We start from the raw sequence: 16,123 nt of genomic DNA, 5'->3' as shown, positions 1-16,123 counted from the left end.
TCCCTACTCCCTTTCTTGAACAATGGGACCACATTCGCTATCCTCCAGTCCTCTGGTACTATTCCCGTTGACAATGACGACATAAAGATCCAGGCCAATGGCTCTGCTATCTCCTCCCTAGCTTCCCATAGGATCCTGGGGTAAATGCCATCAGGCCCAGGAGACTTATCTATATTCATCCTTTCCAATATTCCCAAAACCTCTTCCCTGCATATTTCCAGGGCATCCATTCTAATTATTTGTGATTCCATATTCACATCAGCAACAGTGTCCTGTTCCTGAGTGAATACTGATGAAAAGTACTGATTTAATGTCTCTCCAATCTCCTCCGCCTCCACACACAACTTCCCACTACTATCCTTGACTGGACCGATACCTACCCTAGTCATCCTTTTATTCTTGACATAAAAAAAAAGCTTGATGCTCTAATTGCTCCTTCCTCTAATTGTGTGACTGAAAATCACCAGATTATTTATGTACAACACACAATCCTGAAATGACTTTATTGGTTAACCTTTGAAATGTGGCTGGCTCATTTTGTGCTTCTACAACAGGTCCGTCAGTGCAGCAACCACACTGCTAAAATTCAATACTTAATTTTTGATAAAAAAAATTCAGTCCTAGGAATCATAGTACTTCTGTTTTCATTAGTGGTATGGGAAACTCCATAAACATCTTTGTTTTCACAACCTGTGGAGCCATCTGTCCATGATATGGCCCAGGAACATGACTTGGGCTTTTGTGAACTCACAGCCAAGTTTGTCACCAAGCCAGTCTCTTGAAATTGACCAAATAATTCTGCTTGATGCTCTAATTGCTCCTTCCTCTAATTGTGTGACTGAAAATCACCAGATTATTTATGTACAACACACAATCCTGAAATGACTTTATTGGTTAACCTTTGAAATGTGGCTGGCTCATTTTTATACTAAATGGTATGACTTTAAACTGGTACAAGCCGTTCAGTCTCTGAAAGCTGAAATTTTCTTCACCCTTGAGCATTTTCTCAGTAAGTCCAACATAGAAATATAATTTACTTGTCCCACCTTCTCAATACAGTCTTCCAAACTTGGAATAAGATATGAATCAGACTTTGTAACTTCATTGACTTTGTGATAGTCCACATCGTAGGTTTTGGCATCATTGCTATGAGTGAGCTCCATTTCCTGCAATTCACTTGAATTATGGCATTTCTGAACATGCTTTCTATGTCTTGCCAACTTCAAAGGATTACGTCTATATGATGTTGCTGAATTGGAACAGCATTTCCTATATCTACGTCATGTGTAATTAGATTAGTACTTCCCAGTTTCTTCCCACATAACATGCCAGCTGATTTGTAAAAACCTTTCAGCTCATTTTGATTTTCCTCTGGAAAGTAACACAATAATGTGTCCAAATTTTTGAGAGCTTCCTCATTGTACAATTTAATTTGAGGCATGTCCAATTCAGAATCATCTGAAATCGGTTCTTCACTTTGTGTTGTAACCAGTAATACATTGATCTTTTGCTTTCCTTCCTAGTCAAAATACCTTTTGAGTGTATTCACTTGATACATTGAGATTTCCTTTCATCTGGTCTTCTTATCAAATAATATGACAAGAGTCTTAAATGGTTGCATTGGACCCCTCCCTAAAATTAAATGTGGGAATCTATATTTGTTGACCATAGTAGATGTATCTGTTAGATTTCTGGAGGCCATTCCATCAAGCAATATCATGGCTAAAAGGATTGTAGAAGAGCCACTGAAATTTCCTGCTAGATATGGCCTACCTGCTGAAATACAATCAAATCAAGGGAGGGGTCCTATTCAATCAATTAGGACTCTTGTAAAAGGTTCCTCAAATGTGGGAATGGATATTAGAGGGTTGTTTCTATCACTTCCTGAGGTTTTCCAATTACCTGACATGTATGACATGTCTGGCAAAATTCAACCACATCTCTGCAATCCAGGCCAATAAAACATTTTAATATTTTGGCTTGAGTTTTTCCTTACTCTAAATGACAACCTACCAGTAATTCATGCTACTCACAACACCTCCTTTCTGTAACCTACTGATAAAACAACTTGATGAACTTCTGCCCGTTTTCTCATCTGCCTGAATATGTAATGATTTCCATTTCCTCATCAAGGCTACATTTTTAAGATAGCAACATTCTGGAATACATTCAAATTTTTCCGTGTACGTTGTTTAATACAACTGCTTTAGGGGCAGCACGGTGGCACAGTGGTTAGCACTGCTGCCTCACAGCGCCAGGGACCTGGGTTCAATTCCCGCCTCAGGCGACTGACTGTGTGGAGTTTGCACGTTCTCCCCGTGTCTGCGTGGGTTTCCTCCGGGTGCTCCGGTTTCCTCCCACAGACCAAAAGATGTGCGGGTCAGGTGAATTGGCCATGTTAAATTGTCCGTAGTGTTAGGTAAGGGGTAAATGTAGGGGTATGGGTGGGTTGCGCTTCGGCGGGTCGGTGTGGACTTGTTGGGCCGAAGGGCCTGTTTCCACACTGTAAGTCTAATCTAATCTAATCTAATCTTTTATCTTTCCGTTGTAATTCATCTAGCTTATCTGAACTAAAAATATCTATTTTGTCCTCCACTGTGCTTATTTTTTCCCAACCATTTAATCAAACATAGTTTCTGATAATTGAACGTAAACTTCCTTACCTTTAATATTTAATTTCTCCTACTGTTTTAACTAATGCTTTGGAACATTTTTACCACACAGTCAGGAAAAATCCCAGGTTATTCATCCTGTAACACCTCAGTTGTCTGACTTTTCATTGGCTTTTCAACCACAATAGTCATCATTCTCACCTGTGATCCAGCTGTATCATTACCAAGGGTAACTGTATGTCTGAAACGGAAAATTCCTCTATTACTCCTCCCACTACTTCACCACTTTTCACTGGACTCTCCAGCCTCATCTTATAATGCAGAATATTGTACTTCTAACATGAATTCCAATCTTACCACCTTTTCTGGCAAAGCTCTCTCTGAGTTACATATCTCCTCATCTTTTATCATCAAAGATTGCTCCTGTCTCTATTAAAATTTTAATTTCTTTACCTGCTCCTCCTGGCATACATGAGTAAACCTTATCCATGCAACAGAACTTACTGGTTTACCCTGTTTTCCCAAATCTGTCTTCCCAAAGCATCAGTGATATCTCATTTGCCCTTACCTTGTGAGGATCTCTCTTTCCCCCAAGTTTTATTCCTCGCAGATTGAAATTGATATTGGGAGCCTGATTTATGAACTAACTCGTAATCATTGTCCAGTTCTGCAGTCTTAACGCTCTGGTCTTCCACATGAGTTTGCACTTCTTCAGGAAGTGAATTTTGAACTTCTTCAAAGTAGTTGTCTGTCTGAAAGTGTCATATGTTTGACCTATTTTCAGTGCCTTTATCCACCTATCAAAATTGCTTTGTTTAGACGTTTCAAATTCAATGTAGGTTTGACCAGGCTCCCTCCTTAGATTCTTGAACTGTTTGTATGCTTCTGTCAGTAATGCATATGCACATGAAATGTTTTTTTTCACATCATCATACTCCCCAAATCCCTCCTCTGACAGTGATACAAATACCTCACTTGCTGTACCTACCCAACTTTGTTTGCATCAACAATGCCCACGTGATCACCAGCGATTTCATTTGTTTAGACACTCTCTCAAATGAAATGAAAAGTGCTTCTATATCTTTGTCGTCAAACATATGCAATCCTTGGACATAATTAAACAGATTCCCCACCAGGCTTTTGATTAGGATGAGATTGCTGTCTGTTCCTACTCCTGCCTTGCACTGCCACCTCTGTCATTTTGAATCAACTTTGTGTTTTCAGTTCTAATCTCCGTAGTTCAAAAACTCTCTCTTTTTCCTTTTCTTCTGTTTAGTCTTCCCTTCTGTTTCTTTTTCCTCTGCTAGAACTGCTCTCTTTTTCTGCTTTTCTTCTGCCTTCAATCATAATTCAAACTGTTTAATTTCCTTTTCATGCTTCATTTGCAATTGAATTTTAGCCATTTTCAAAGATTCCAATTGCATTTCTGGATATCATAAATGTTTGCAATTACCTCCCCTTTTCACTCATACGAAGGCAACCTAACTCCAGCTTGTTTGTCAATTCCAAAAGATGTGCCTTGCTTACTTTCTGTAATACGCCCAAAGTGATTTCTTCCACCCCCAGGAAACTCTTAGTTACCGAAAGAGCCATGACTACACAAAGCATTCCCTATTTAAACCAAGCAAAAAGTGAACACTAACACTGAACACTCATTGTCTTTGAGTCCAATAATCCTGAACCCAAACTGGAATGACAGATTGCGATCCCAACAAGAGCCCCAGTTTTTTTTTGTGGACCAGACCATACCCCCTCAAGATATATTAAGAAGATAACCTAGACACTAAGTTTTTATTTTTTTAAAGGCAAATGTAAGATGCTGTGTTCCAGTTGCACTAGATTGAAGCAAACACTTGAAGCAAATTATGGTTTATTCTGATAGATTGATCTGATTTATTGTCACGTGCACCAAGGTAGAGTGAAAAGCTTTGTTTACGAGCAGTACAGTCAGATCATAGTAAACAAGGACATAGATAGGGTGAAAAAAAACCTGGACAGAGTAAGGTATACAAGTTACACGGCATAGGACATGTGCTAGACAGGATCAGCATTAATGAGATAAGCATTATTTAAAGGTAGAGAGTCCATTCATCAGTCTAATAATGCACGGAAGAAACTGTTCTTGAACCTGAGGGTGTATGTGTTCAAGTTTCTGTGTCTTCTGCCTGATGGAAGAAGTTGTAGAAGAGCATTACCAGTGTGGAGTGGGTCTTTGATGATGTTGGCAGCCTTTCCATGGCAACAGACGTGTAAATGGAGCCCAAGGATGGGAGGTTAGCTTCCGTAATGGTCTATGCTATGCACACAACCATCTGTAGTTTGTTATGGTCCTGGGCAGAGCAGTTACCATACCAGGGTGATATGACCAGGGCAGTATGCTTTCTGTGGTTCATCTGTAAAAGTTAATGAGGGTCCTTATGGATGTGCTGAATTTCACCTGAGGAAGAAGAGATGTCATTTTGTCTTCTTGATGTTTCCATCTACATGGGACGTCCAAGACAAGTCGTCAGTTAACGTCACTCCTAGAAACTTACTCGGTCAACCTCCTCAATGTCTGCTCCATTGATGTAGATAGGAATATGTTCTCCTTTATTTCTGAAGTCAGTGATGAGTTCTTTAGTTTTGCTGACATTGAGAAAGAGGTTGTTAATGCACCATGTCACCAAACCTGCTATCTCCTTTTTATATCCTGGCTCATCATCGTTTGATATCTGACCTGCCATTGTATTTTTGTCAGCAAACTTGAAGATGGCATTCATTTGGAATTTGGTGGCACAGTCATGGGTGTGCAGGCAATATAGGAGGAGGTTGAGAACACATCCTTGAGAGGCTACAGTATTGAGTGTTATTGTGGAGGAGGTGTAGTTATATATCTTCACAGATTACAATCTGTGGTTAGGAAGCTGAGGATTCAGTTGCAGAAGGCGGAGCTGAGACCTACAGCCTGAAAGGGATAATGGTATTGAAGGCAGAGCTGTAGTCAATATCAGGAGTCTGGCATAGATGTCCTTGATATACAGATGTTCCAGCGATGAGTGTAGATTTAGGGATATGGCATTCCACTGTGGACCTGTTATGTCAGTAGGCAAATGGCAGGGGACTGAGGCATCCTGCAAGACTCGAGTTGATGTTGGCAATGACCATCCTCTCAAAACAGTTTATTAATATGGATGTCAAAGCCACAGGGTGGTAATCATTAGGACATGTTACATGTGCTTTCTTAGATGGAGGTCTTCTTGAAGCAGGTGAGGACTTTGGCTTGTAGGAGGGAGAGGTTAAAGATGCCAGTGAATACCTCTGGCAGCTGGTCCATACAGGATCTAAGTGCATGGCTGGGGATTCCATCTGGGCTCATCACTTTTCTTGGGTTGACTCCCAGGAAGACCAATCTGTTGTCTGCAGCGGTGATGAAGGGAAGAGATACTTCTGGGGCTGTTGGGACGATGACACCATCTGGCTAGAACAGAAAATGTTGAGCACATCAGGGAGAAATGTGGTCTGCTTCATTTTGTATCCTGTTATGTTGTTTATGCCTTGCCGCAGACAGTGGCAGTCCGTAAGGTCGGTTCGGACCTCTAATTTGATCTGGTAGTGCCTCTTGGAATCTCTGATGGCTCTGTTTCAGTCATGTCTGTACTTTCCGTATAGGTCTGACTTGAATGCTGCACACCTGGTCTTCAGCAGGGAGTGGATTTCCCAGTTCATCCAATGTTTCCCGGTTGGGGAACACTCAGATTGACTTCTTTGGCAAGCTGTCCTCCATGCATTTGCTAATGAAGTCCGTATAAGTGGTGGTACACTCATCCAGATTTTCTGCTGAGTATGTGAATATGGTCCAGTCCACTGATTCCAAACAGTCCCAGAGACGCTCTTCTGCTGCTTCTGAGCAGCATTGTATTCCTTTTTGTGAAGAATCCTCTCATTTCAGCATCTGTATTCTCACACTATAGTTAAAATACAAACAAAAGAAGAATTGGTGTCACAACTCTAATGGAACTTTTAATAGAATAATGGGTTATTTAATGTACTGAATAGCAACTGTTCCAATACAATAACACACAATAAACACACACTTGGCAAAGGCAAGTTCAGTTAAATAGATTGTCTCACATGCAGTGCTCCAGTCTGGAAGAAAGTGAAAAAACAAAGAGAGACAGAGAGAAAGAATGCAAGCATTTTGCTGTCACAGGTAGAGATGCATAACAGTTTCCATACACCATTTAAGGTTAAACTAAAGTCCTGATTTTGTGGGACCTTGACTCCACCCCTTTGTGCTGCTTCAATTGTACCAACCTTTTCAAAGAAAACGCAAGGCCTCACAACCAACTTTGTTGGTTGGGAACAGACCACTCAATGCCTTTGTATCAACTTCTTTTCATTTTAAATAAAACCAGGACAAAATACACCTTTTAAGGCCATAGTATCCTCACATTACTAAAAATGAATATTGACTTCCCAATTAGAACATTGAACATTACAGCGCAGTACAGGGCCTTTGGCCCTCGAAGTTGCGCTGTCCTGTGAAACCAGTCTGAAGTCCATCTAACCGACGCTATTCCATTCCCTTCCATATGGCTATCAAATGTACTATTTAAATGCCATTACAGTTGGCGAGTCTACTACTGTTGCAGGCAATGCGTTCAATGCCCTTACTACTCTGAGTAAAGAAACTACCTCTGACATCTGTCCTATATCTATCACCCCTCAATTTAAAGCTATGTCCCCTTGTGCTAGCTGTCACCATCTGAGGAAAAAAACGCTCTTGCTGTCCAACCTATCTAACCCTGATTATCTTATATATCTCAATTTAGTCACCTCTCAACCTTCTTCTCTCTAACGAAAACAGCCTCAAGTCCCTCAGCCTTTCCTCATAAGACCTTCCTCCATACCAAGCAACATCCTAGTAAATCTCCTCTGAATTCTTTCCAAAGCTTCCACATTCTTCTATAATACGGTGACCAGAACTGTATGCAATACTTCAAATGTGTCCGCACTAGAGTTTTGTACAGTGCAGCATAATCGTGTGCCTCCGAAACCCAATCCCTCTACCAATAAAAGCTAACACACTGTATGCCTTCTTAACAACCCTATCAACCTGGGTGGCAACTTCCAAGGATCAATGTATCTGGACACTGAGTTCCCTTTGCTCATCTACACTGCCAAGAATCTTACCATTATCCAAATACTCTGCATTCGTGTCACTCCTTCCAAAGTGAATCACCTCAAACCTTTCTGCATTAAGTTCCATTTCCCACCTCTCAGCCCAGCTCTGCAGTTTATCTATGCCTGTCTGTAACCTACAACATCCTTCACCACTAGCCACAACTTTATCAACCTTTGTGTCATCTGCAAATTTACTAACCCATCCTTCTATGCCCTCATTCAAGTCATTTATAAAAATGACAAACAAAAGTGGACCCCAAGCATATTCTTGCAATCTCCCACTAGTAACTGAACTCCAGGATGAATATTTTCCATCAACCACCAACCTCTGTCTTCTTTCAGCCAGGCAATTTCCGATCCAAACTGCTAAATCACCCTCAATCCCATGCCTCTGTATTTTGTGCAATAGCCTACAGTGGAGAACCTTATCAAATGCCTTACTTAAATCCATATACACCACATTAACTGCTTTACTGTCATCCACCTCTCTGGTCACCTTCTCAAAGAACTCAATAATGTTTGTGAGACACGACCTATCCTTCACAAAACCGTGTTGACTATCCATAATCAATTTATCCCTCTTGAGATTATTATAAATCCTATCTCTTATAACCTTTTCCAACACTTTACCCTCAACCAAAGTAAGGCTCACTGGTCTATAACTTCCAAGGTTGTCTGTACTCGCCTTCTTGAACAAGGGAACAACATTTGCTATCGTCCAATCTTCTGGCACTATTCCTATAGACAATGACGGCATAAAGATCAAAGCCAAAGGCTCAGCAATCTCCTCTCTGGCTTCCCAGAGAATCTTAGGATAAATCCCATCCAGCATTACATTTACATTACACTTTCCAGAATTGCTAACATCTCCTCCTTATGCACCTGAATCCCATTTGGTCTGTATCTCAGTGTTTTCCTTGACCACATTGTCTTTTTCTAGTGTGAATACTGATGGAAAGTATTCATTTAGCATTTCCCCTAGCTCCTCCGACTCCATGCATAACTTCTCACTATTATCCTTGATTGGCCCTAAACTTACTCTAGTCATTTTTTTAATTCCTGATATACCTATAGAAAGCCTTAGAGTTTTCCTTGATCCTCACTGCCAATGACTTCTCATGTCCCCTCCTGGCTCTTCTTAATGCTTTCTTTAGGTCTTTCCCGGCTAACTTGTAACTCTCAAGTCTCATCCTAACATAAGCCGCCTTTTTCCTCTTGACAAGAGATTCAACTTCCTGAATAAACCACCACTCCTGCTCTCGCAACCTCCTCCCTGTCTGACAGATGCATACTTATCAAGGACACGCAGCAACCGTTCCTTGAATAAGCTCCACATTTCCATTGTGCCCGTCCCCTGCAGTTTCCTTTCCCATCCTATGTATCCTAAATCTTGCCTAATCGCATCATAATTGCCTTTTCCCCAACCAAAGTGCTCACCTACCTCCAAACCTAAAATCTAGCCAGGTTCATTACCCAGTACCAATTTTAATGTAGGCTCACCCCTTATTAGCCTGTCTACATACTGTGTCAGGAACCTTCCTGTACACATTGGGCAAAAACTGACCCATCTGAAGTACTTGAACTATAGCTGTCAGTATTTGGAAAGTTAAAAATCGCATAACAACTACCCTGTCATTCTCGCTCTTATCAAGGATCATCTTTGCTATCCTATCCTCTACATCTCTGGAACTATCTGAAGGCCTGCAGAAAACTCCCAATAGGGTAACCTCTCCTATTTCTAATCTCAGCCCATACTACCTCATTACACGAGTCCTCAAAAGTCCTTTCTGCCACCATAATACTGTCCTTGACTAATAATGCCACACCTCCCCGTCTTTTATGATTTTCTCTGTTCTTACTGAAACATCTAAATCCTGGAACCTGCAATAACCATTCCTGTTCCTGCTCTACCCATGTCTCTGAAATGCCCACAACATCAAAATCCCAGGTACCAACACATGCTGCAAGTTCACCCACCTTATTCCAGATGCTCCTGGTATTGAAGTAGACACACTTCCAATGAACTTCTTGCTTGCTGATGCTTTCTTGCAATCTTGAAATCTTAGTTCTGACTTCACTCCTCTCAACCTCCCCTATACTCGAATTACAATTTTGGTTCCCATCCCCCCTGCTGAATTAGTTTAAACCCACCCAAAGAGCATTAGCAAATTCCACCCCACCCCCACCCCCCAGAATATTTGTACCCCCTAGTTCAGGTGAAGACCTGGTTCAGGTATTTGTAGAGGTCCCACCTACCCCAGAAAGAGCCACAATTATCCAGGTAACCAAAACCTCCGTCCTGCACCATACCTTTAGCCACCTGTGCAATTCTTCTCTCTCTTTATTCCTCACCTCGCTAGCATGTGGCACAGGCATAATCCAGAGACAACAACTCTGTTAATTCCAGCTGTAAGCTTCTACCCTAGCTCCCTGAATTTCTGCCTTAAATCCACATTTCTGTTCCTATCTTTGTGGTCCATAGAAGCACCAACAACAACTTGGGGCTGCTCCCCCTCCCCCACAAAGATCCCAAAGACATGATCAGATACATCACAAGCCCTGGCACCTGGGAGGCAATACACAAACCATGAGTCTCTCTCATTCCCATAGAACCTCCTATCTTCCCCTAACTATAGAGTTTCCAATGACTAATGCTCTGCTCCTCTTTCCCCTTCCCTTCTGAGCAACAGGGACAGACTCTGTGCCAGAGATCTGTGCCCCATTGCTTACCCCTGGCAAGTCATCCCCCCAACAATATCCAAAATGGTATACTTGTTGCTGAGAGAAACAGCCACAGGGGATCCTGCTCTGCCTGCCAGTTCCCTTTCCGTCCCCTGATAGTAAGCCATCTACCTTCTTCTTTTGTTTGAGGTGTGACTACCTCCCTGTAACTTTTCTTGATAACCCCTCTGCCTCCCAAATGATCCAAGTTCATCCAGCTCCTGGTCCATTTCCCTAATGAGGTTTTCAAGGAGCTGAGTTGGGTGCAATTCCCACAGGTGCAGTCAGCAGGGACAATAGATCTGACCCTTCCCTCTCAGAACTTTCAGCTGCCCTAACTTCCATTCTAAATTCTAAATTTCCAATGAGACAACTGACAAACTAAAACAAAAGGAAACTAGTTACAAGACCTTTTGTTTGGTTAGAGGAGGAGGATAGGTGGGAGACACTACCCAAGTTTAGCTGATGTGTTAGTAGAGATTCAACAGAGTCCCATGGCCTCTTTAAGGATGTGTCTTGACAATGGTTTTTGACCCTGTTTTGGCCTAGGCAAACAATGGTTTGGAGTTCTGCTGCAGTTTAGCACAGCTAGTGTCCTAAGTTTAGCCAGTTGAAGAAATTCAAAATTGTGAACTTAATTCAGCCATTGCTTAGAATATTTAAATATGAAAGAAAATCATCTACCCTTATCGTTGTGCTAATAGCACTGAATTTCAGGGATGGACAAACCTCCTCTATGTCCAAATTTCATCAAGTATACATAAAGCGTTTTTCTCACAGTTGTAGCTTTAGTAATTATAATAGGTAGACTCATATTCGGACAGACATATGCTCAAAGTTGGCTCAGCTAAAATGCAGAATTAGTGGAGGCTAATGGGGAGCAGTTGCACATTTATTGAAATATCCAGTTATGGTAACCTAACTTGAAGAAAAAATCTAGATTGTCATTCTTATTATAGGTTTTTACATTACTGCACTGTTTCTTTCTCCTAGATACAACAACAAAACATATCGTATCAATGACATTGACTGGAGTGTGAAACCTACCGACATATTCAAAAAAGCAGATGGAACTGAAATCACCTATGTTGATTATTATTCACAGGTGGGAAAGTTGATCTATTATTAAAATAAGATACATTTGTTTGATGAGCAAGGTCAGTGAATTGGTTAGTACAAGACTCAAAATATCACTGCCCGCAACTGTAGTTGACTCGCCAACTTTAAGGGCATTTATATGGTCATCGGATAGACATATGGATGGGATGGAATAGAGTAGGTTAGATGGGCTTCTGATTCGTTCCACAGGTCGGTACAACATCGAGGGCTGAAGGGCCTGTACTGCGCTGTAATGTTCTATATTCTATTGCAATATTTAAAAGGCATCTGGATGGGTATATGAATAGGAAGTGTTTGGAGAGAAATGGGCCAGATGCTGGAAAGTGGGACTAGATTAGGTTGGGACATCTGGTCAGCATGGACAAGATGGACCGAAGGGTCTGTTACCATGCTATACATTTCTATGACTCTATGTTCTATAAACAAAGGATATATTATGTATGTGTGAGGAATTTTTATGTGATCTTTACTGATAGTAGAATTTATCATTATACTTTGTGGTATTATTAAGGTGCGTTAAAACTTTATTTGAAAGTATGTGCTAGTTTAAACTCAACACAAGAGAAGAAAATCTAACAGAAGGAGGAAGAGTAATGGATAAACACTAGTTGCAATGTATTCTGACTACATTTGTTCTTTCAAAATTATGCAGTTCAAGAAGTTGAACAAAGAAGTTATCATTTGCCATAAATTTAATTTGCAAGTAACTATTTTAACCAGGCAAAGTTTATTTGAGAATCAGGATACTTGGCACTGAACAAAGATGCAATAGTTCAATGCATAAGTTTTTGTAGCCATAGCCTCCTCCATCACATGCCAACAAAAGAGCTACTGGCTTATGATTAGTCAGTAAGTCCTTCCAAGTGGGACCTCTCCCACAAGTGGGACCGTGTGGGCAGCACGGTGGCACAATGGTTAGCACTTATGCCTCACAGCGCCAGAGGCTAAATATAGGGGAATGGGTGGGTTGCAGGTCGGTGTGGACGTTTTGGGCCGAAGGGCCTGTTTCCACACTGTAAATAATCTAAAACTCCATGCAAATTACTCTTGGGGAGGTCCACTTGCCTTGCACTGCATGATTAGCTTGTGATTTAGCAGGCCTTCCCTGGAAGAGGCACCATTAGTCTCTGACCATTTTTTCTGTAGCAGCTACTAAAATCCCTGACACCTTAAATCTGTGATCATATTGTGAAAGGAAATAAAACGTAAAAATGAGGAAGGGAGAGAAGATTTGCAATACAAATAAGTAATATTTGAGTAATAACTTTGTAAACTGTTTAAAAATATAGTTATTAGTTATTAATTGTAATTACAGTATTTAATTCGAATACTTTCAGATACAAATTTCAACACTGAAGTGTAATAATATGAGGAGGTGCCAGTGTTGGACTGGACAGACAAAGTCAAAAATCACACAACACCAGGTTATGGTCCAACAGGTTTATTTGAAACTGCAAGCTTCCAGTGCCCCGCTCCTTCCTGAGGCAGCTAACGAAAGAGAATACATTAGGCACAGAATTTCTAAGTAAAAGATCAAATGGTAATGCAACGTATGCAAATCTATGTGGCTATTAAGTCTTTAATCAATTAGAATGGAGCTACAGGTTTAGATGAATTAATATTGATTGTTAAATCCCAGAATTTCTTTGAAGTCACTGCCCTGAGATAAGTTTAGGTTTTATCAGAGTAAAATCTGGTCAGACAGTGTATTTCAGGTGTGAGGCCATGTTTCAAGATCATCAGCTTTTTGAGCAAAATGGAATATATCTGCAAATGCACCCCATAGATTTATATATGTGTCTGCAAATGTATGTGGGGTGGCGAGAGAGAGAGACTGTGTGTGTGTGTGTGTGTGTGTGTGTGGGTGTATGTGGTGCTTGAGAGGGAGTGTATGTGAGTGTGAGAGAGTATATATTTATGAGAGTGTGCATGTGAGTGTGCGCGTGAGTGTGGGTGCTTGAGAGAGAGTGTGCACAGGTATAAGTGAGTGATATGACTGTGAGAGTACGAGTGTGTGTATGAGAGTGCACAGTGTGGTAGGGTCATAGTGTGACATGAACCTAAGATCCCAGTTGAGGCTATCCTCATGGGTACAGATGATAGTTATCAGTCTCTGTTCGGCAACTCTGCGTTGTTGCATATCCCGAAGTTTACCTCAAGATCCAAGGCTGAATGTTTTTGACCGCTAAATTATTCCTCCACACAAACATACACATGTACACACGCGCGCGTGCACACGTAGATTCATACACATGAACACATGCACACACTCTCTCACACAAATAGATGCACACAGACCCCTTTTTCATACATACATACTCGCACCCATACTCTCTCACAGGTCTATACTCCCTCACATTCTCTCTCAAGTACATTTGCACACACGCACCCCATTCTCACACTCTTTCCTGTCTCTCCTTCCCACATGCATACATACACACACATACAGACTATCTCTCTTCCCTCCTCCCAATTCACACACATACACAAATCTGTGGGGTGAATTTGCATTTGCAGACTTGTATTTGCAGGTACATTCAATTTTGCTCGAAAAGCACACAATCTGGAAACAGTCAGTAAATGTGGCATTTTATAAATTCCTCCTTTGGAAATAAAACCAGTCTGACAGTCACAAACAGACTTCAAACATGGCCTCACACCTAAAATGCATTGTCTGACCAGAGGTGTCATCTTTATACTGATGTGGAGATGCTGGTATTGGACTGAGATGGACAAATTTAAAAATCATACTACAACAACTTATAGTCCAACAGATTTATTTTGAAGTACTAGAAGAAGCAGGTAACTAGTGGGACAAGACCATAAGACTCAGAATTTGTAGCAAAAGATCATAATGTCATGACACTATGATCTTTTGCTATACATTCTGAGTCTTATGGTCCTGCCCAATTTGCTACCTTATGAAGGAGCGGCGCTCCAAAAGCTCATACTTCCAAATAAACCTGTTGGACTATAACTGGTGTTTTTTGATTTTTTTTAAACCTTTACTCTGATAAAACCTTAAGTTATCTTGGGTCAGTGACTTGAAAGAAATTCTGGGATTTACATATTTATCAATCGAAACCTGCACCTCTATTCTAACTGATTAAATACTTAACAGCTATCTAGGTTTGTTTAATACATTTGTATAAGTTGTATGATCCTTTGGTCTTTTACTTATAAATTCTGTTTGATGTATTTGCTCACTAGCTGCTTGAGGAAAGAACGGGGGCTCTGAAAGCTTGCGGTTTCAAGTAAACCTGTTGGACTATAACCCAGTGTTGTGATATTTTTGAATTTGCAATTATAAAGTAGATGATATTAAAAAGATACAGAACATGAGCTTGATTAAAATGAATTTGTCTTTTTTTAACCCACTTAAAATGGGCAGCCTGATTCAGAACAAAGGAATCTTACATCTTGAGTGTATTTTTTGTTGCAATCATCATTGCAATCACTGCTTCTATGATGTGGAGCAGCAAATGTTGGACAAAGTTAAAAATCACACAACACCAGATTTAGATTGGATAAGATTCCCTACAGTATGGTAATAGGCTATTTGGCCCAACAAGTCCACACCAACCCTCTGAAGAGTAACCCACCCAGACCCATTTCTGTCTGACTAATGTACCTACCACTATGGCCAATTCACTTGACCTGCACATCTTTGGATTGTGGGAGGAAACCAGAGCAAACCCACGCAGACACAGGGAGAATGTGCAAACTCCACACAGGCAGTTGCCCAAGGCTGGAATCGAACCCAAGGCCCAGGTACTGTGAGGCAGCAGTGCTAACCACTGTGCCACCATGCCATCCCATTTATTTGGGAGCTCTAGCTTTCAGAGCACTGTCTTTCATCAAGTGGTTGTGGAGTATAAGATCATAAGACACAGTACTTACAGCAAAAGATTACGGTATCATACAGTGATATATTGAACAAACCTGGATTGTTAAGTTTTTCATCTTTTAAAATGCAGGTTTTGCTTCATTAATATGTAATCTCAGAGCTTTTTTTAAGTCATGTTCTCAAGATAACTGAATGTTTTATAACAAAAGGTGACATCACAGCTCAGACAATGCATTAAAGGTGTGAGTTTAGAATCTGTCTGTATCCCAGTCTTGAGTCAGACTGGTTCTATTTCCAAAGTTTATAGAAGTTTATAAAAAGTCTTTTTCTCCCTGGGGTGGGGGAATTCAGAACTAGAGTGCATAGATTTAGGGTGAGAGGGGAAAGATATAAAAGGGATCTAAGGGGCAACTTTTACATGCAGAGATTGGTGTGTGAATGGAATGAACTGCCAGAGGAAATGGTGGAGGCTGATACAATTACAGCACTTAAAAAGTATCTGGACGGGTATACGAATAGGAAGGGTTTAGAGGGATATGGGCCAACTGCTGGCAAATGGGACTAGAATAGGTTAGGATAGCTGGTCAGCATGGATGAATTGGACAGAAGGGTCTCTTTCTGTGCTGTACATCTTTATGACTCTAAGTCCATTATTTCTGAA

The 16,123-nt window shown here is 40.8% G+C and overlaps 1 protein-coding gene across 1 annotated transcript in view; it reads left to right on the top strand.

Moving 5' to 3' along the window:
* The window catches only part of LOC132816696 (piwi-like protein 4), a 156,518-nt gene that overhangs the window by 34,331 nt on the left and 106,064 nt on the right, over nucleotides 1–16,123 (top strand). The window contains exon 6 of the mRNA XM_060826577.1: nucleotides 11,490–11,601. Coding sequence (XP_060682560.1) covers nucleotides 11,490–11,601 — 112 coding nt within the window. The remainder of the gene's footprint in view (nucleotides 1–11,489; nucleotides 11,602–16,123) is intronic.

Source organism: Hemiscyllium ocellatum, chromosome 6 (assembly GCF_020745735.1).
Source record: "Hemiscyllium ocellatum isolate sHemOce1 chromosome 6, sHemOce1.pat.X.cur, whole genome shotgun sequence".
Classification (NCBI taxonomy): domain Eukaryota; kingdom Metazoa; phylum Chordata; class Chondrichthyes; order Orectolobiformes; family Hemiscylliidae; genus Hemiscyllium; species Hemiscyllium ocellatum.
This window is presented reverse-complemented; position numbering and strand designations above follow the sequence as displayed.